The sequence below is a fragment of the Malania oleifera genome, chromosome 8 (assembly GCF_029873635.1).
Source record: "Malania oleifera isolate guangnan ecotype guangnan chromosome 8, ASM2987363v1, whole genome shotgun sequence".
Lineage (NCBI taxonomy): Eukaryota > Viridiplantae > Streptophyta > Magnoliopsida > Santalales > Ximeniaceae > Malania > Malania oleifera.
The window spans coordinates 99,414,679-99,436,962 of NC_080424.1; the positions used below are offsets into that span (position 1 = coordinate 99,414,679).

Below are 22,284 nucleotides of genomic sequence, written 5' to 3' on the forward strand. Positions count from 1 at the left end.
AACCCATGAACCTCGTCGCCGCACCTGAATGTTCTGAAACCCTGCTCTCTGTATCTCTTCGTCGACGAGACACGTGTCCTCATCAACGGGTCAAAGAAGGCTGTTCGTCGATGAGCTCAGGGTACTCATTGACGAAGCCATATAGATTCCATTTTTAAAATTTTATTTTTCCTTCTTTCCTCCTTTCTTTTCTTTCCTTTACCATTTTCCTTCATTAATTTCATAATTTAAATTTTCTGGGTCTCTACACATGGGCCCAGGCTTTCTTGAATAAATCCCTTACTTCTTAATTCATCAATTTGCCTTTTAAGTTCCTCATGCTTTTTCTGATTCATCCTATAGTGAGACAAATTGGGTAAATATGATCCTAGAACTATATCTATAACATGTTAAATGTCGCTCATTGGAGGCAACTCATTTGGAGGTTCAGAGACAACATCTGCAAATTTAGCAAGTATGGGTGACACTTCATGTGGTGTCTTATGTTCAAGAGTAGAGGAGTCATTTTCCTTGGTTACCACAACATAAACAACTTGTGTCTCCTTACTCTCTTGCTCAAATTGCTTATTGCTTAGAACATGCAAAGATATTCCAACCTTCTCTCTTCTTTTCAAGTATTTCTTTTCTTCATCTTGCTTGTCCTTCTTAGGCTCTAGAGGACTTAAGACAATCTTCTTTCCATTGCACCTAAAAGTATAGGTTTTGTCTCTACCATTGTGTGATACATCAAGATCATATAGCCAAGGTCTTCCTAATAAAATATGGGCAACATCCATGGGAAGTTCGTCACACCAGATTTCGTCTTCATAGTCCGCAATCTTAATAGGGACTAAACACCTGTGACTTACAGGCATGGTTGCTACATTTACCCAAGCAACTTTATATGGATTGGGGTGGGCTTCAATTTTCAAACCCAATTTTTCTTAAGCTGATTTTGAGATCACATTCATGTAGCTTCCACCATCGATGATCATTTTGTAACTCTTATTTCCACACTTGATGTAAGTATGAAAAATAGAAGTTCGGCGCCAATCCTCTTGTTCACAAGGTCTCACTATGATACATGGCATAACATTTACAACAGAATTTACATCTTCTTCAATGGATAACTCATCTTCACTTGCTACTTCTTCGGGGACATAAGGGTGTTCCTTTCCCAATTCTTCCTCTTCGTCCTCTCTTTCAATTGATAAATTCCTAGTGGGACATTGCTTAGCAAAGTGGTCTTTTTTATGACACTTGTAGCACACATCATTCCCAAAAATTTGTTTAGAGGACCCCTTCATGGGTGCCTTTCCTTTGTGCAAGGGCTATTGGACGGTGCAATTGCTACCTCTTGAAGTGACTTGACCCGTGTTGATAAGTCTAGTCTTCTTAGAAGATTTGGCCTTCTTTTGGTAAGTGTTGTAGACACCCTATTTTTGGCCTAACCAAATAAAACAAGGAATCCTTTCTCATTGTATTATTATTATTATTATTACCTTATTTTTATTATTATTATTTTATTATCACTTTTATTTTATTAATATTATTATTATTACTATGATTTTTATTGTTGTTATTTATATTATTATTATTATTATTATTATTTTCACTATTATTATTATTATTAATTATTTTCCTATATTGATATAAGTAATTTATTATTATTACTATTATTTTATTATTATTATTATTATTGGTATTATTAGTATTAGTGTTATTATCATCATAGTATTTTATTATTATTACCAATACCATTCTCATTACTATTATTAATATGTTATTATTATTATTTCTCTTATTATCGTTATTTTAAATATTATTTTATTATTATTACTTTACTATTATTTTTCTTATTATCCTTATTATTATTATTGTTATTATTTTTAAATATCACTTTATTATTATTATTATCGTACTATTATTATATTATTATTTTCAAATCTTGCATTATTACATTACTATTATTATTATTATTATTATTATTATTATTAAGATATTATTATTATTAGTTACTATATTTATTATTACCATAAAAGTACAAAAAAGAAAAAGAAAAAAAGGATTTTAGGGTTTGGTTTAGCTTATAAAAGAAGAGAATAGGCCAAAAGGAAAAGGGGGTTGGGGGCGCAAGACACCGTGAGAAAAACCTAGATTTTTCCTGCCACTCTTCTATATCTGTCTCAATCTTTCACGCACAGCCGGAGCTTCTTCCTCCTTCTCCCATCTCTCCCTCCGTCTTCCAGCTTCCCTCTCCATCAACCCTCATAACCTCCCATACTAACTTTCCTACTAAAAAATTCTATATGATTTTCAAAATATGGGAGTGTATTTTATTAAATATTTTCGATTTTTATCCCTATGATTTTAATGCTAGGGTATGAGCTTTCAAGCTTCACGTACCTTAAGCTCTGAGGGAATATATATGTATATATTACATTTATTTATTTGTTTTTCATGTGTATTTATAAATTCCTAAAATGAGTAATTTAAAGACTTTTTAAATTAACTTAAGGATAATTCTAAATTAATTAGGTACCGTTCGTAAGAACGGGCGCGTAAGGGGTGCTCGTACCTTCCCATCGCGTAACCAAACTCCTAACCCCAACTTTGGTAAGGTAGACCCCTTCTACCCTTAACGGGGTAGTAATTATGTGTTCTAACCACACTAAAAGGTTAGTGGCGACCTCGATATTCCCATTTTTCCTGAAAATATAAAAATAATTTTTTATTTCACCACCCCGAGGCACACGCGCGCGGGGGACGTCATGACAGCTTGGCGACTCCGCTGGGAATCCTTTCTCATTGTATTATTATTATTATTATTACCTTATTTTTATTATTATTATTTTATTATCACTATTATTTTATTATTATTATTATTATTTTTATTGTTGTTATTTATATTATTATTATTATTATTATTTTATTTTCACTATTATTATTATTATTAATTATTTTCCTATATTGATATAAGTAATTTATTATTATTACTATTATTTTATTATTATTATTAATTATTTTCCTATATTGTTATAAGTAATTTATTATTATTATTATTGGTATTATTAGTATTAATGTTATTATTATCATAGTATTTTATTATTATTACCATTACCATTCTCATTACTATTATTAATATATTATTATTATTATTTCTCTTATTATCGTTATTTTAAATATTATTTTATTATTATTACTTTACTATTATTTTTCTTGTTATCCTTATTATTATTATTGTTATTATTTTTAAATATCACTTTATTATTATTATTATCGTACTATTATTATGTTATTATTTTCAAATCTTGCATTATTATATTACTATTATTATTATTATTATTATTATTATTATTATTATTATTATTATTATTATTAGTTACCATATTTATTATTACCATAAAAGTACAAAAAAGAAAAAGAAAAAAAGGATTTTAGGGTTTGGTTTAGTTTATAAAAGAAGAGAATAGGCCAAAGGAAAAGGGGGCCAGGGGCGCATGGCAGCGCCAAAGCAGCAAAATAAAAAAACAACTTCATCTTCTACTTCTCCTTCTCCTTCGTCTTCTGCTTCTCCTTTGTCGTCTTCGTCTTCTGCTTCTCCTTTGTCGTCTTCGTCTTCTTCTTCTTCTTATTCTTGCCATCCATCACCGCAGCTCCTCGGACTCCCTCTGTTCTCCCATACTCCCTTCGCCCTCATGGTCCTCCCATCACTGCAGCAAGCACCCAAGCCCCCCCCCCCCCCCTCTGCAACCATTATCCTCTCATGAACCAGCTTCTCCTAGTACATAACCTTAGTTTTTTAGTTAGTTTGTTATATTCTGTTTTTCTGTTTATCTTTCTGTTTCTTCTTTTCTTTCTTCTTCTGTTTTTCTTCTTGATCTTTCTTTTTTATCTGGTTATAAATACAGCATGTATAGCATTGTATTTACGTGTGGAATAAGAAGAAGTATTCTCATTTTCTTGCTTGAGTCTCATTTTTCTTCCAGCACTCTGTTTCATGGTATCATAGCAAGAAAACTGAAAAGAGCCACTACCATGTCCACTTCTTCTATTTCAATGAATAATACAATTGAAGAAAATCCATACCACTTGCAGAGTGGTGATTCTCCAGGTATAATGCTAGTTTCAAATGTCCTCACTGGGGAGAATTATCATACATGGAGCAGATCCATGATGATGGCTTTGAAGGCAAAGAATAAAATTGGGTTTGTGAATGGTACAATAACTCAACCATCAACAGCAGATGCTTCAATTGCTTTATGGGAAAGATGCAATAATATGGTGTCTTCTTGGATCATCAGCTCAGTGTCAAGAGAAATTGGAGCCAGCATCATTTGCTCCAGAACAGCCAAAGATATGTGGCAAGATCTCAAGAACAGATTTACACAGGGAAATGGGCCAAGAATTTTCCAACTTCAGAAAGATTTATCAATACTAACTCAAGAAGATATGTCGGTAAGAGATTACTATACAAAATTCAAGTTTTTATGGGATGAATTGGCTGATTATAATCAAATTCCCACTTGTTCTTGTGGTGTATTAAGAACCTATGCTTGTGATGCTATTCGGGAGTTTTTGAAATATCAAGATAAACAACATGTTATTCAGTTCTTGATGGGATTGAATGAAGTTTTTTCTCATGTTAGAGGGCAGATTTTGATGATGGAACCTTTACCAGGAATAGACAAAGTTTTTTCCTTAATGGTTCAAGAAGAGAAACAAAGAGAAATCAGCAAAACTGGAGTAATTGACAGTGTTGCTTTCATGAGTAAAATGCAAGAAGCAAATTCATCAGGTTACAAATTTGTTCCTGGAAATTAGCAGCAAAGGAGAGCCAAATTATTTTGCACTCATTGTCGATTGAATAACAATACAGCTGATAAGTGTTACAAGATACATGGCTATCCTCCAGGATTTAAATTTACTTCTTGGCAGAAAGGAAAGTCTCCATCAATTAATCAAGTCACAAGCCAATCTATTGATACAACCTTTGAATCTCATAATAAGTTGCCTTTCTCTCAAGAGGATTGTCAGAAATTGTTAGCCTTAATCCACTCACAATCTAATGAAACCATCCATCATCAAGCAGCCAATGTTGTTTCTAATGTTCCTTCACAAAACAACACTCAAGGTATGGTTCTTTCAAGTTTTTCTTCAAGTTGTTCATCAATATCTCAGAATCATTGGATTGTAGACACTGGTGCTACAGATCACATTGTTCATTCCATTAATTTTTTTACTTCCATAACAAAATCTTTAAATACCACTGTTATACTTCCAAATGGAAATACTGTACCAGTCACTCATCTTGGTACAGTCAAATTATCTGAAAATTTAATCCTCAAAGATGTACTTTGTGTACCATCTTTCTCTTATAATTTGCTTTCGGTTAGCAAGCTTTAGTTTCATCTCAGAAATGCACTGTTATTTTCTTACCTGATGTTTGTTTTATTTAGGAATTTACCCCATGGAAGATGATTGGGATTGCTAGGAAATCTGCTGGGTTATACATATTACAACAATCAAGTGGCATAGTAGATTAGGACATCCTTCTATGTCTCAATTGTTTTTTCTTTCAAGAAATGTATCAGATATTAGTTTTTCAGACAAACTTGTTGATCATTGCACCGTTTGTCCTCTAGCCAAATAGAAAAGGCTTCCTTTTGAGATTCATTCATATAATAAAAGTTTTTCTTTCAATCTTGTGCATGCTGATATATGGGGGCCATTTTCTGTTCCAACTCATAATGGTTCTAGATATTTTCTTACCTTAGTGGATGATCATTCTAGATTTACTTGGATCTACTTAATGAAAACAAAATCTGAAGTTCAACATATTTTTATTGCTTTTTACAATCAAGTTGAAACACAATTTCAAATAAAAATTAGATGTGTAAGATCTGACAATGGTTTAGAATTCAAAATGACAAATTTTTGTCAATCAAAAGGAATTTTACATCAAGTATCATGTGTAGAAACCCCTCAACAAAATTCTATAGTTGAGAGAAAACATCAGCATATATTAAATGTAGCAAGAGCATTAAAATTTCAATCAAACATACCTTTAATTTTCTGGGGAGAATGTGTACTTACTGCAACTTATCTTATTAATAGAATTCCATCTTTCATTTTAAATAACAAATCTCCACATGAAATTTTATACAACTCAGTTCCAGCATATAATCATTTAAAAGTTTTTGGTTGCTTATGTTATGCATCAATACTTACCAAAAATAGATCAAAATTTTCTCCAAGGGCAAGAAGATGTATGTTTATAGGATACCCATTTGGCATAAAGGGCTACAAACTTTATGATTTGGAACAGCAAACATTCTTTGTTTCTAGAGATGTCATTTTTCATGAGTCAATATTTCCTTTTGTATATGGTTTCAATAAGTTTTTTGGACATGACATTTCTTCTCAGTCAAATATCACTTCAGAAAGTTCTTTAGTTCTTCCAAAACCAGTTTCAGATTATAATGAGAATATAACTCATCCTGAACCATTGCATTCAGTAATTTCTCCTCCTGTTCCAATTGTTCCACTTAATATAGATTTACCTTTACATGATGAAAATCAATTTCCACCTTTGAGAAAATCAACTCGACAGCACAGAATGCCTAGTTATCTACAATCCTATCATTGCAACCTAGCTACTTCTGCTTCTTAATCCTCTACCAGGGATCCTACTCCTGTTTCAGGTAATAAACATAGTATATCTGATGTCCTTTCTTACTCTAAATTATCTGACTCACATAGAGTTTTTTATATTGCTATTTCTTCTGATTTTGAACCTTCATTTTATCACCAAGCTGTTCAACATGCTCATTGGAAAGCTGCTATGTCTGCAGAATTATCTACTTTAGAAATGAATAACACTTGGGTTCTTACTACACTACCACCTAATAAAACTCCTATAGGTTGTAAGTGGGTATATAAAACTAAATATAACTCTGATGGTTCAATAGAGAGACACAAGGCACGACTTGTTGCCAAAGGTTATACTCAAATGGAAGGCTTAGATTATTTTGAGACTTTCTCACCTGTTGCAAAGATGGTCATTGTGAGATGTGTTTTATCACTTGCTGCAATATATAATTGGCATATCTTTCATCTAGATGTTAATAATGCATTCCTATATGGGGAATTAGATGAGGAAATTTTATGAAGCCTCCTCCAGGTTATCTCAGCCAGGGGGACAAAAGGGTATGTAAATTGTAAAGATCTTTATATGGCTTGAAGCAAGCTTCAAGACAATGGAACTCCAAATTCACTTCTATGTTGTTTACAATGGGTTTCTCACAATCAAAGGCTGATTATTCTTTGTTTACCAAGCAAGAAAGAGGTTCTTTTGTTGTCTTGTTGCTTTATGTTGATGATATCCTACTTGCTGGTAGTGATACAGCTGCTCTTGAGAAGGTTAAAAGTTCTTTGAGTGCTGAGTTCAAGTTGAAGGATTTGGGGCCGTTAAAGTTTTTTCTTGGTTTGGAAATAGCTAGATCACATAAGGGTATTTCTTTATCTCAAAGAAAATATTGCTTGGAACTCATTGCAGAGTCTGGTTTACTTGCTGCTAAACCAGTTCTATTTCCTATGGATACTCATACAAAGTTATCTAAAGATGATAGTGAATTAATAGATGATGTTTCTGCTTATAGAAGACTCATGGGCAGATTATTGTATTTGACTCACACCAGACCTGACATTACTTTTGCTGTTAATCATCTTAGTCAATTTCTAGATAACCCTCGATTGCCCCATTTATAAGCTGCTATAAGAATTTTGAGATATCTTAAATCAGCTCCTGAACAAGGTTTATTTTTTCCTTCTTCATCAAAGGTTCATATTAAAGCTTTTTCAGATTCAGACTGGGCAAGTTGTCTTGATACTCGAAGATCAATAAGTGGCTATTGCATTTTTATTGGGGATTCTCTTGTATCTTGGAAATCTAAGAAGCAACACATGATCTCACGATCTTCAGCAGAGGCTGAATATTGATCCATGGCATTTACAGTCTGCGAAATCATCTGGATCAAAGCTTTACTTGCTAACTTGCATCACCAACATCATCAACCAGCTCTTTTATTCTGTGATAACCAAGCAGCTCTTCATATAGTAGCCAATCCAGTCTATCATGAACGTACGAAACATATTGAAATTGACTACCATTTGGTTCATGAGAAATTACAAAAAGGTCTTATTACCACTCTACATGTTCCTTCTGCTTATCAAGTTGCAGATTTGATGACCAAGCCTTTAGGCTCTAAGATTTTTGAAGTACTTTTATCCAAGATGAATGTGCAGAATATCTACACATCATCTTGAGGGGGACTATTACAGAACCTTAGTTAGTTTTTTAGTTAGTTTGCTATATTCTGTTTTTCTGTTTATCTTTCTGTTTCTTCTTTTCTTTGCCAGCCCCCCCCACCACGCTACGTCCTCGCCACTGCAGGACCACGCCGTCGCCATCGACGCCACGCCATCGCCGCCTCACTGCGGGAGGCCCCATCTCATACCAGAAGCTCCGCAACAACCCCCAGCAGCAACCTGCTGCCAACCCGCTACACCACCACTGTCGTCATCCCCCAAGGCCGTCGCTCCTCAGACTCCGTCATCTTTCCCTCTCGTCACTCGCTCCCGCCGCCGTCGCCATCATCGTCTCCTGCCGAGACCTCAACTCTACAGCAGGACCCGAACCGCTGTCTTCCTTAGTCCCGACGGTACCCCCTGTTAGTTCCCTATATGCACATCAATACACACACACACACATATTCACACATCCAGAAAAGACACTTTTTACACACTTTTACACACACAATTTCACACACACATGCACGTGTGATTTTTTTATTTATTTGTTTTTTATATTATATTCTTGTTGTTTTATTTGCTCTAATATCTAATGTCTGGGGTTGTTTTTGTTTTTTTGTTTTTTCTTTTTTGAGTATATGCAGGTATGTAGGTTTCTATGGTTTTTATTGGTTATTTTAATATTTAGTATTCATATTCATGGTAGGTTTTGGTTGTATTATTTATATACATTAATTTTCTTTATTGTGGAATTTTTATAGTTGGAATTTGTTTGGATATTTAAAGTTTGGCGCGTGTGTGCCCCGGGGTGGCGAAATAAAAAATTATTTTTATATTTTTAGGAAAAATGGGAATATCGGAGTCGCCACTAACCTTTTAGTATTGTTATAACACAACTACTACCCCGTTAAGGGTAGAAGGGGTCTACCTTACCAGAGCTGGGGTCGGGAGTTTGGTTACGCGAGGGGAAGGTACGAACACCCCCTACGCGTCCGTTCTTATGAACGGTACCTAATTAATTTAGAATTATCCCTAAGTTAATTTAAAAGTCTTTAAATTACTCCTTTTATGAATTTATAAATACACATGAAAAATAAATAAATAAATAAATAAATGTAATATATACATATATATTCACTCAGAGCTTAAGGTACGTGAAGCCTGAAAGCTCATACCCTAGCATTAAAATCATAGGGATAAAAATCGAAAATATTTAATAAAATACACTCCCATATTTTGAAAATCGTATAGAATTTTTTAGTAGGAAAGTACTAGTATGGGAGGTTATGAGGGTTGATGGAGAGGGAAGCTGGACGATGGTGGGAGAGATGGGAGAAGGAGGAAGAAGCTCCGGCTGTGCGTGAGGGATTGAGAGAGATATAGAAGAGTGGTAGGAAAAATCTAGGTTTTTCTCACGATGTCTTGCGCCCCCAGCCCCCTTTTCCTTTGGGCCTATTCTCTTCTTTTATAAGCTAAATCAAACCCTAAAATCCATTTTTTCTTTTTCTTTTTTGTACTTTTATGGTAATAATAAATATGGTAACTAATAATAATAATAATAATAATAATAATAATAATAATAATAATAATAATAATAATAATAATAATAGTAATGTAATAATGCAAGATTTGAAAATAATAATATAATAATAGTACGATAATAATAATAATAAAGTGATATTTAAAAATAACAAAAATAATAATAAGGATAATAAGAAAAATAATAGTAAAGTAATAATAATAAAATAATATTTAAAATAACGATAATAAGAGAAATAATAATAATAATAACATATTAATAATAGTAATGAGAATGGTAATGGTAATAATAATAAAATACTATGATAATAATAACAATAATACTAATAATAATAATAATAATAATAATAATAATAATAATAAAAAATTACTTATAACAATATAGGAAAATAAATAATAATAATAATAATAATAATAATAATAATAATAATAATAAAATAATAGTAATAATAATAAATTACTTATATCAATATAGGAAAATAATAAATAATAATAATAATAGTGAAAATAAAAAAAATAATAATATAAATAACAACAATAAAAATCATAGTAATAATAATAATAATAATAATAATAATAATAATAATAATAATAATAATAATAATAAAATAGTGATAATAAAATAATAATAATAAAAATAAGGTAATAATAATAATAATAATACAATGAGAAAGGATCCCTTGTTCTATTTGGTTAGGCCAAAAATAGGGTGTCTACAAGTGTCATTAGAGGTGTTTCAAAATTTTCTTCCCATTTGAGCTTTGTTCATCTACTCATAGTCATGTGTTAAGTTAAAGACATGCTCAAGGGAGTCAATATGATGGAGAAACAACTCTTTCAGAAGTTCAGGTTTTAAGCCAATCTTAAACCTAGAAATCTGTTGGCTAATGCTCTCTTCCACCCCAAATCTAATAGAAAGTTCATCAAACTTACTCATATACTCGGTCACACTCATACTACCTTGTCTACGGTTATAAAGCTGATCCGTGAGACGTTCCCTATAAGAAATTGGGACATATTTTTCTGTCAGCATTTCTTTCATCAATTCCTAATGTTCTTTAGGTCTATAACCTAAGCGAGCTTCTTGTCTTTCGACATTTATCCAATGAAGCTTAACTTGTTTAGTTAGTCTAATCTTTGCAAACCTCACTCGGTGTGGGTCATGCATCTTATACCAATCAAAGTATGAATCCATTTTAGCTAACCAATCCTGAAAATTTTTTGGATCCATTTGACCATCATATGTAGGGGCTTCAATTTTTACTATCTTCATTACATCCATATCTAGATCATGATTTTCCCTACAATATGGTCTCCTTGGTTGGAATTCCTATTCATCATAATCTTCTTCATTCCAATGTGGAACATAAGGGTCATGACGCTGGAATCTTTTGGGAGCATTTGGCCTTGGTGGGGAATGAACAGGAGGTCATTCTTGATGAGGTGTCCTTTATCTTGGAAGGTTGTTTGGTTCTATAGAGTGGTAAAAGGTAAGTTTTCATTGTCAATCTCAAGGGGTTGTCCTGCATTTTCTAGAGGTGGGTCAGGGACTAAATTAGCTTCTATCCTCTCAATTCTGGCAAGGGCATTAGTTAAGTCTTGAGTTAAGACTTGAACTTGGGCTTGAATGTCATCTAGGAGGATATCACGGTCCATATCAGTCCTAAAACCATGATAATGGTTTCCAGCTCAGGTTGCCATCAAAACATAACAAAACAAGGGCAGAGACTCACGACTAAGGAAGGGAAATTTGGGTGAGGCAAATTCAGCCAAGGGATAATGTGATTTTTAAAGGTTGGCCTATCTAAACCTAGGCTCTGATACCAAGATGATGCAGGACAAGGATGGTCGACCTATGTCTTACGGTTTCAACCCTCAAACAACACATACATCAAAAACACTTTAATTTAAGAATTCAGTGATCCAAACATAAATACAATAAATCATGCTATTTTCACATGTTCAAGGATTTTGAAAAGATGTATAATTTGTTCCGGAAGTCAATCTCAATGGTTCTTTTACAAAGGAATCAAGTCATATGCTGTAAAGATGTGAGTTCAAGCATTCAAGAATATAAGTTCTAGGTTAGTATTGCAATATTCCCATGATGGACAAGAGTAAGTGTAAAAATATTGAGAATTTAAAGGTTTTGGGTGATTTTAGTCACCTGGACTTTAGGGTCAGTCGCCTCAGAATTAAGAAACAAAATTCCAAATGGACAGTAGCAGGTCAGTTGCCTGAACCAAAAACCTCAGTCTCTTGAAGAATTTTTAATCAGGATTAGCAGTTTAGTTGACAGAACTAACGAGGTCAGTTGCCTAAACTCCCATGGATTTTGAATAAAATGTGAGAATCTAAGGGATAGTTTCAACTAGGCCTATGGGGCTTCAAACAGGGGTTCACAACCAGTTAAGGGCTTATGAAAGTAACAATCTTACTATAAGAAATCATTGGATGGCTTAGTTTGATTCACCATAAACTCTAAACACACTAGAAAGTTCCTTGGACAAGCTTTGAACCAAATGTAGAAGCACACCACTATATGTATATAGAATTATCATGGGAAAGAGGGAAGAGATAGTAAAGAGTTGTCGGATAGTTAGTGGTCCTTCACCACCTGATCTCCGGAGAGAACGCGTAACCTCTCACTACTCAATCACAAGGATCGGACAAAGCTAAACAAACTTTACAAAGGAAATTCCTTTAATTCTCTATATTCAAACTTAGCTGCTTTCAGCTCTTACAATGGAGATATAAATAAGCTAACATAGGGGAGGGGGAAACAAAAGAATAAACACACTTGCACTTCCTACACAAGCATGAGAGATAAGCTAATAAAGACACACAACTTACTAGACACACAAATTACTAGGAACAAAGACATACAAGCAAGCAAGTTATCTTGCAAGATTACAAATTAAATACAAACATAAATCAAAGGGAGGCCCAATCCATATGGGGCCCAATGGAGATGTGTGAGGCCACCATGTAGGGTTCACATGGGTCTTGAACTCGAACATGCTTCAACATATCAACTGGGGTATTCTCACACCGAAAGCCTTCAAAATATTCTATGTGTACCTGCAAGAGTTACAACTTAATGTGGACATCTGGAGGCCGTCCACGTATCACAATGTCGGCGAAGGAAAGGAGTAAGAGTTGCTGATCCCTATAAAAAACACATTAGTACCTATATACAAAAATAAATGGGATATTTAAAATTATAATAACTATCGTGGAATTAAACTTTTGAGTCAGATAATAAAATTGTGGGAAAGGGTAGTTGAACAAACATTAAAGTTAGAAAAGAAGATCTTAAAAAATCATTTTGATTTTATATCTGAGAGATCTACTATCGAAACTATATATCTTTTAAGAAGATTAACACAAAAGTTTAGGAAAAAAAATGGACTTGCATATTGTATTTATTGACTTGGAGAAAGTGTATGATAGGGTAGCAAGGGAAGATCTATTGTGAGTATTAGAAAAAAAATGGTGAATGTAGTAGGCATACGAATGTCATCAATGATATTACGATGGAGTAATGACTAGTCTTAAGACTATAGATGAAGAGACTAAAGAATTTCCAATCACATTAAATGTACATCAAGGATTTGTTTTGAACTTTTATCTTTTCACTTTAGTGATGGATGAAGTGACTAGAAGTATAAAAAACTAACGTTTAATGATGTATGTTGTTTGCAGATGATATTGTTTTAATAGATGAGGAGTAGAATTTAAATTAGAATTATGGAGAGAATTTTAGAATTAAAGGCTTTAGGATAGGTAAAAACAAGCTATAATATATGAAATGTAATTTCAATTAGAGTAGGAGGAATATTAAAAAAAAAAAAAAAAAAATTAAACTTGATGATGAAGAAATCAATAGAACTAGTAGATTTTGATACATTGGATCTATTATGAAAGCTAAAGGAAAAATTGAATAAAATGTAATGCAAATAGATGGAGCAAGTTGGGTAAAATGGATAAGTGTTTCGACTGTGCTTTGTGATCGTAAAATACCCTTAAAATTAAATAATAAGTTTTATATAGGGGAGATTGTACGATCAACTATGTTATATGGGTCCGAATGTTAGGAGAAACATATCAAAAAAATAAAAGTTGTTAAAATGAGAATGCTAATATGGATTGGTAGTATAACATTAAAGATAAATTAAGAAATGAACATATTTGCGGTAAGTTACACATATCTCATGTAGAAGTTAGTTTTGATGGCTTTTTGCCTCTGGGAATACCTAGGTTTTGATGTAATAGTGTATATCTTGTCGATGAAAGTTTTGCTTCCTTCCTCTCGAGTATGCCAGAGTTTCTGTACATATCCATTTGATTAATATAATTTATCATTTACTAATCCAAAAAAAAAAAAGAAAAAAAGAAAAGATAAAGGGAGACAACAAAGATAGTTTGGGCACTTGCAACGTAGGTCACATAGTATCAATGAGGAAGAGTGAGTTAGTTACTATAAGAGGGTAATAAAAGGGACAGAGGTAGACTTAAATAATTTAGAATGAAATAATGAATAAGAATTTAATAACTATAAATTTGCTAAAGGAAATTATCCATGATTATATAAATTAGCGAAAAAGGATTCCTGTAATTGATCCCACTTGATGGGACTTAGGCTTGATTCGTTGTTTATGTGTGTTTATAATTAACGCACTCAAAAAAAAAAATTTCCACACCATTGAGTGACTCAATCATCATACTATAGTTCCATGCATTGAGCTTCATTTGTCCCCATCAATTTATTGTTGAAAAAGATAAATATAAGCATTAATAATTATAAAATCACACACACACACACACACATATTCATATTTACGCACCATTATGCTTTTCATGTATAAATAGGAATACAAAAATCACACCAAATAACTCCGAAAAATAAACATAATATATTTGCAACATACATTAATATGTCCAAAGCATCACAACTAAACAAAGATTTCATGCAATTAATGTATGTTAGAGAGTAATATTGTTTCTTGGAGCACCAGCAATATTTTGTAAACACTGATTATATCTTGGATATATAAATATCGAAACAGCACGTGTTACGAGAAGTACAAACGAGATTAATAAAGCTTCATCTCAGATAATTATTTATAAAATTTCAATTTTTCCTTGTCCGCAAACACATTATCGATCAAAATTCTAAAAGTAAGATAAAATTCACGAACAATGCACAAGATTCACTATTATGAAGTGAGAAAAAAAAAGTAACAGGTGTGTGTGTGTGTGTGTCGTCTATAATGTTTGTTCTCATCAATGTTTTGCTTTTGATTGCCAGTGAAGTGAGAGACTCGCAGACTATTCTATGCATTATGAATTTGTCATGCCTAAACTTCAACTTGCAATCTAATTAATGACAACATTTGAACATTGCAACTGGTATAAGTCATGGGAATTGACTCATCAACACCATGAAATGCCGTGTGGATTGTAGCAATGACCCTCCATAACTAGTTTTATTATGATGTTAAAAACTAAAAAGACTAAAAAAAGGAAATTACAGCAGTCACTAAAACCAATAATAGATGAGAGAATCAAATATAAATTTCACGCATGCCAAAAAAATATGTTACTCCCTACTTTGATCTCATTGTGGTAAAATGAATTCAATTTTAGATTGGTACAAAATATTTTATTTTAGCACAATGTGGACAATAGATTATAAATAAATAAAGAAATTATGCTCCACCAGGCATGACGCGATGGAAAGGCATTAGCACGTAAGAAAGAGTATCGAGAGTTCTATTTCAGGTAAATACACTCACGGAATCAGCGGTACCTGTGAATGGTGAGAGTTTACTCTGTGAGCCAGTGGGGGCTGTGGATGGTGAGAGTTCGCTTTGTGAGCCAGCGGGGACCGTAGATAGTGAGAGTTCTCTATGACCAACGGGGACCGTGGATGGTAATGGAGATGCGTCTCGGGAGTCGAGTTGGCCGAACATCCTACTGATGCACGGAAGCGTATCCGCATCCAGACTTTACCCTGATCAATGAGACTTGGGGGCGGAGGACGCTGATCCGTAGGTTTGGTACCGCACCAAGAGATCCGAAGGACTCGTTGGTGACTGGAATTCCTATATAATCAAAAAATAAAAAATAAAAAATAAAATAAATAAAATAAAGAAATTCTAAAATAAATTAAAAATTATTATTGGCATTTGTGGAATTCATTCGTTGAAACAGAACAACCTATTATCTTAAAGTCTAGTTTGGGATCAATTTCGCGCATAAATAAAATTCTTTTCAAACTTAGGTGGGTGTTATTTAAGAAAGTTCTTAGGGGAGGTCAATAATATATTTTCAAATCTCATGTGGGTGGTGAGTATTTTTTTTGTTCAAAATAATAGCAATATTCTGAAATCCATTGTAGCAAAAAATAAGAAAAGTAAATTTGTAAAATATAATTCACACATTTATTTTCAATATTTTTTATTTTGATGTGTTGTCATTAATTGAAATAATGGTTAATTAGAAGATTTTTTTTTTGGGAAAAATGATTGAATAAGAAAATTTGTTAAAAGATTGTATTGAGTTTGTTTAATTAATATTTAAAATATCAAATTAATGTAATTAAGTCATTAAGCTATCTTTTAATAATTTTTTACTTCCTGCATTGTGGTTGAATTTTTCTGGACGTATAATCTAGGAAATTACATGTGTGAGCATATAAATTTGGAAAATTTTAGAAAGGGGTGTCCTAATCCCATAAGGTAGAAGCAATTTTATTGTTGAATCGTTAAACAAGGATCCACCCTTTTACTATTGAATCGTTAAACAAGGATCCACGTACCCTCAATGAATTCAAAATCTTGATTACTAAAAAATATAAGATGAAATTATGTAGGATACTCTTACCTAGGGGTGAGCAAAATTCGGTAAAAACCGAATTAACAGGCCGAAATTGGTCGGTTCGGTTCGGGTAAAAATCCCAGTTCGGTCGGTTCGGTTATAATTCTACAAAATTTCGGTTAATCGGTTTCGATTCGGTTAAGGGTAAAAAAATTTCGATTAACCGAATTACTAATTAATTAGATTTTAAATATAATTTATGAATATAAATTTTGCTTATGCAAGTGCATTAAAGAGTTTAATTAACCTATTTGGATTCTTTATTCTATGGTAAAATATTATTTTCATTAATAAAATTAATAAATAAGGTATTTAATTAAGTTGGATTTGGTTTTAAAAAAAATTTATAATTGTATTATATTTCTAACAATTAATTTTAAATGATTTCGGTTAAAATCGGTTGACCGAATTACCTGAATGGGCAATTCGGTCGGGGTCGGTTTGGTGTCCTTCGTCAATTCGGTCGGTTCGGTTAATGGTTTTATTTAACCGAATTTTTCAATTAATTCGGTTAATTACCCGAATTTAACCGAACCAACCGTTTGCTCACCCCTACTCTTACCCCATGTTTGAAAGAGACGGATTTATATAAATTTGAATTTGATGTAATATAAATTTGTGTTAAAATTTGTACAAATTCATCTAAATTCAAATCTAAGATTCAAAATCGATTCTTTCAAACATAACATTAGTATCATAAACCGATACTTATATATTTTCTCTAATTATGTCATTTAAGCCTGTAACATATAGTGTGACTTAAATATTTTGTTAATTTGATAAATTTCGTATAATTTAATTTATATCCTCATCTTGTGAATTTTGGATATTCCTCAAATTGAATATTGACAATTTCTAAGTATAAATTGATTATGGCACAAAGATTTCTATGTAATGGACATCCTAAAAATATCTACATCTTATGGTTTACAAATTTTTCTTGATAAAATAATTTACAAAATTCAATCTGAAAATTACTTTTACCTTTCCAACCCCGTCGTTTTGCCATCAGATGCGTGCCGTTTTGAGCAACACGAAAGTCGCTCAAGCAAAGCGACAGTAGTAAGGAGCGCACGCTTCCACTTAGTTTTGTAGGTTTGTGTATAAATGCCCTCTGTGGTCCAACTACGGGGAAATTCAGGCAATAGAAACGCGACACTTGTCAAGATCACGTCGGCCGGCAACCGCTTGCAATCTCCACGGAAAGGAAGCACAACGTTACTGCTGGAAGCAAGGAGCTCGATAAATATCCCTCCCTCTCGCTAGCTCTCTCTCTCTCTCTCTCTCTCTCTCTCTCTCGCACTCCGTGCTTCGCTTCTCGCTCCCCACCGTCTTTCCGCCGATGGATCGCCTTTCTCACTTCCTCCTCTGCCTCCTGCTCCTTGTCGCGCCGCTATCAGCTGCGGCGGCGTCTGCCGAGATTCCCGAAGAGTCCGACGATCCTCTGATCCGCCAAGTCGTGTCAGGCGACGACGACGACGACGAGATTCTTCTCAACCTCGACCACCACTTCTCCGCCTTCAAGGCCAAGTTCGGCAAAACCTACGCTTCCCTGGAGGAGCACGACTACCGATTTGGCGTCTTTAAAGCCAACCTCCGCCGAGCTAGGCGCCACCAGCGCCTCGACCCCTCCGCCGTCCACGGCGTCACTCAGTTCTCCGATTTGACACCCGCAGAGTTCCGGCGGAACTATCTCGGCCTTAAGCCTCTCCGGCTTCCCTCCGACGCTCACACGGCTCCCATCCTTCCCACTAACGATCTTCCCACCGAGTTTGACTGGCGTGATCACGGCGCCGTTACCGCCGTTAAAAATCAGGTACCGATAGCCGTGTGTATGATTATTTTAATTTTGTACTTTTGAGGCAAATATAGTGACTGTCGTGGTTTGATGTTTACTTGGTGGAATTTAGGGTTCTTGTGGATCGTGCTGGTCTTTCAGTACAACTGGAGCATTGGAAGGAGCTCATTTTCTTGCGACCGGGGAGCTTGTGAGCCTGAGTGAGCAGCAGCTGGTGGATTGTGACCATGAGGTTTTGATTTGTTCTAGCCTTTAACTTACCTTTGCCTGTGTTTAATTTTTTTTAATGTATAAAATTATTTTTTTGATATCTAGTCTCTGTTTTATTATTGTTATACCTTTATTTTGAAAGGTAATGATTTTATTCAAGCATACAGGAGGTTCACAGGGTTATTGTTGGTGTGTTTGCTGTTGTGACTTTGCTAATTTCTTAGCAATGGATTTGTGGTTCCTCTTTTGAGCTTGGGAGATTTGAATGTTCATTATGCCATTAATGCTTTAGCCACTGTGTTCAAATGACCTTTTTTTCCCTTTTCCCTAATGAATTCAGATTAGCTTGTCAAAAATGTTATGACTTATGTATCATTTTTTGGCTTTTAGCCCATCAATGGTTTATGTGCATTAGTGCTTGTGTAATTTGAGTTTCTTATTGTCATATGCTGTCAACTAATTTGAGTATCTTGAAGCAGAAGCCTGTACCGTTCAAATTTGTGGTTCAGTTTTTTCTTTTTTAATAACTGGCTCTGTGACTCATGGTTCTATTTAATGCTGTGCTATATCTCACAGGCTACCTATGGTAATCTACTATTCTTGCTACAGTATGTTTGAAATCATTTCTAAAACTGAGTTTTTAATTCTATTATTGCTTTATTTCTGCAATTCCTCATCTGTTTTAAGATATAAGACTGATTATTAATCAACATTGATTGAGGTTGATATTTATTTTCTACGAAGCATATGTTTCAATAATGCATAGTTGATATTTATTTTTCATGAAGCATATGATTCAGTACTGCATAGAATAATTTCCCTCACTCAAATTCGCAACATCCTGTGGGATTCTGGGGTTGGGTCATAGTCACTAGGTGTGGTATCTGCTCATGATTTTTCTCCTTCACTTTCAGTTAGCGTAGGCTCTGATAACTCCCCAGATCATACTTGGCCCATGAACATTTGAACTGGTCAACTAGCCAAAATATTCAAGCCTTGCTTGGCGGTAGAGTTTCTGAAGCTTATAATAGTATATTTATTCATTCCACAAATGAGTGAGATTGAGATTCAGGTATCACACAGATTCTTTAGTTTTTTTTAAATAATTTTTATGCGGAAAATGTGCCAATTCCCTAGTTGTTCAACAAATTGACCTTAAGAAATTCACAACATGGCAATCAGACTATCAAAATAGTAAATTATGCTTTTTTTTTTAAGTTAAAAAAAAAAAGAAATAAAACGTACATTCTCTAAACTAAAAGTGAATATTAATCTGGAGGATGTATCCTTTCTTGTGGAAACTTGTTAAGTAGGTGGTGTTGACACCTTTTCGATACAAGCTGAGAATGTCATGACTTGTTAGCCAAATGCTGTTTGGCATCTGTAAATGGCTAAATGCTACTGTCCAAGGATACCATTTGCCATCAATGACATGGCTAGAACCACCTTTATTTTCCGTGCATGTAGGTGTGTATGTTTGTGTTAACATTTTAGTTTTAAAAAAAAACATTTGTTGAGCATGCACTCGACTACTCATTCAATTTGTTTGTTTGTCATCCCATTGTCAGACATACAATAACTTTTATAGAGTTTGACAGTCTATTCTTCTATTTTGGGTGTGCTTTCCCCTGTGAAATTGCTTGTTTAATTCTTGATCTCTCACATCATGGTGTCATGGAAATATTTGGCACATATAACCATTTTTGCTTGATTCTGCAGTGTGATCCGGAAGAACGGGGCGCCTGTGACTCGGGATGTGGTGGTGGGTTAATGACCACTGCCTTTGAGTACACACTCAAGGCCGGTGGACTTGAGCGAGAGGAGGACTATCCTTATACAGGGACTGATCGTGGTACCTGCGAATTTGACAAGACCAAGATTGCTGCATCTGTATCAAATTTCAGTGTAGTTTCCCTTGATGAGGACCAAATTGCAGCAAATTTGGTTAAGAATGGTCCTCTTGCAGGTAGCCTTTGAAATGTTTGGGTGAAACTGACTCATTGTCCAATTAAAATGAACTACAAGTTAAGTGATAATAATTCTATTGCTTTCAATGGTGCAGTGGGCATCAATGCAGTTTTCATGCAGACATACATTGGTGGGGTTTCATGCCCATACATTTGCTCAAGGCATTTGGACCATGGGGTGCTTCTGGTGGGGTATGGTTCCTCTGGTTATGCTCCTATCCGCTTTAAGGAAAAGCCTTTCTGGATCATAAAGAACTCATGGGGAGAAAACTGGGGGGAGAACGGATATTATAAAATCTGCAGAGGTCGAAATGTATGTGGAGTGGACTCCATGGTCTCAATGGTGGCTGCCATCCATACTACCACTCCATAGATTGTTAACCAGATTTGGGGAGGTGTCATCGTATCATGTTTAAGGTTTATCGATGTGCTTCTACTGTACATATAGTGGAATTTGTATTATTACAATCTATCTACCCTAGGTTCATTATTATGGTTGTGCTTAGGCAGGAAGAACATGTCTTAATCACAGGTGTTAGTAACATGGCACTATTATTATTATTATTAGTTTTATTACCATATCCATTTGCTCCTAAAATAGTTGTTGCCACCCAAAGTGTACTAACACCCAAAGGTGTTAGTAACATGGCACTATTATGATCTAGTGTCGTCACACTCTTTGGCCTAAGTCGGACTGTTTGGTGGTATTTTACACCTTTCGACAAAAGCCGGTGCTCCCGATAACCTGATATAGCATAAGCCCCCACAATGTTGAACCGGTGCAGATCTCGTGTTCTCACACCTTTCGGTAAAAACCAACTTGTCTAGTGGTATTGCACACTCTTCAGTAAAAGCCGAACATCAAAGCTTATGGTATTATTCCGACTCTGTTCAATATCTCAGCCTGCAACATTTTAATCCAGCCTGCTTTGATATCCTCTACAGTATTATCCCGACTCGACATTTTCACAAAACCTAGAATATTTTGGAACTCACATTCCTATATCTCATTTCAATTACACACATCTTACGGTAGTTAATCGCCACGCTTTTCCACAAAATGCATCATTCAAATCATCATTTCATTCCAAACTTATTTGGGTAAGCAAATAATTTCATAACAGATAATTCAAAAATACAGTTTAACATAACCAGAGGTACGGTCATCTCTATATTACAATTTAACCAAATATATAGTTTTCCGATAGAAATGGAGATGATACCCGAAACCCTCAATTTTTCAAAAAACTGTAAACTCGAAAATTCTGTAATTTAACTTGATAGATTTTCTCATATAAGTAACCAAAACATCCATATAATCGTAAACCACAGTTTTACCGATACAGATTACAAAAATAACTGATATAAACAAAATTCCCTTACTTTTTCTCGAAAACCGAAACACAAACTATACAGCTCCTAAACAGCGAACCAAGTTTCCAAAACCTAAAAATCGAAGAACAATACTTCAATATAATCCTACCTACTACAAATCTACCAAATCGAAAACGAAATCGGACCCTTACCTCGATTTTGGAACAAAACCCGAAAATCCTCTAAACAAAGATCTGATCAGCTATAACCGTAGAGATTCCT

At 34.0% G+C, this 22,284-nt stretch overlaps 4 protein-coding genes across 4 annotated transcripts; 3 read left to right on the forward strand and 1 right to left on the reverse strand.

The window, feature by feature from the left end:
* Positions 1-389: 389 nt before the first annotated feature.
* On the reverse strand, positions 390-3,627 carry LOC131162848 (uncharacterized). The gene is made up of 2 exons (XM_058119454.1): positions 3,527-3,627; positions 390-837 (listed from the first exon to the last, which is right to left on the reverse strand). Exons 1-2 carry the CDS (start codon positions 3,625-3,627, stop codon positions 390-392), a joined length of 549 nt encoding a protein of 182 aa, XP_057975437.1.
* A 390-nt stretch (positions 3,628-4,017) lies between these two features.
* Positions 4,018-4,803, forward strand: LOC131162849 (uncharacterized). Its single transcript, XM_058119455.1, has one exon. It carries the CDS (start codon positions 4,018-4,020, stop codon positions 4,801-4,803), a length of 786 nt encoding a protein of 261 aa, XP_057975438.1.
* A 2,469-nt stretch (positions 4,804-7,272) lies between these two features.
* On the forward strand, positions 7,273-7,749 carry LOC131162850 (uncharacterized mitochondrial protein AtMg00810-like). Its single transcript, XM_058119456.1, has one exon. It carries the CDS (start codon positions 7,273-7,275, stop codon positions 7,747-7,749), a length of 477 nt encoding a protein of 158 aa, XP_057975439.1.
* Positions 7,750-17,843: 10,094 nt separating this feature from the next.
* LOC131163109 (cysteine protease RD19A-like) lies at positions 17,844-21,267 on the forward strand. The gene is made up of 4 exons (XM_058119842.1): positions 17,844-18,529; positions 18,624-18,743; positions 20,441-20,687; positions 20,784-21,267. The coding sequence occupies exons 1-4, from the start codon at positions 18,056-18,058 to the stop codon at positions 21,059-21,061; spliced, it is 1,119 nt and encodes a 372-aa protein (XP_057975825.1). The 5' UTR covers positions 17,844-18,055; the 3' UTR covers positions 21,062-21,267.
* Positions 21,268-22,284: the final 1,017 nt, after the last annotated feature.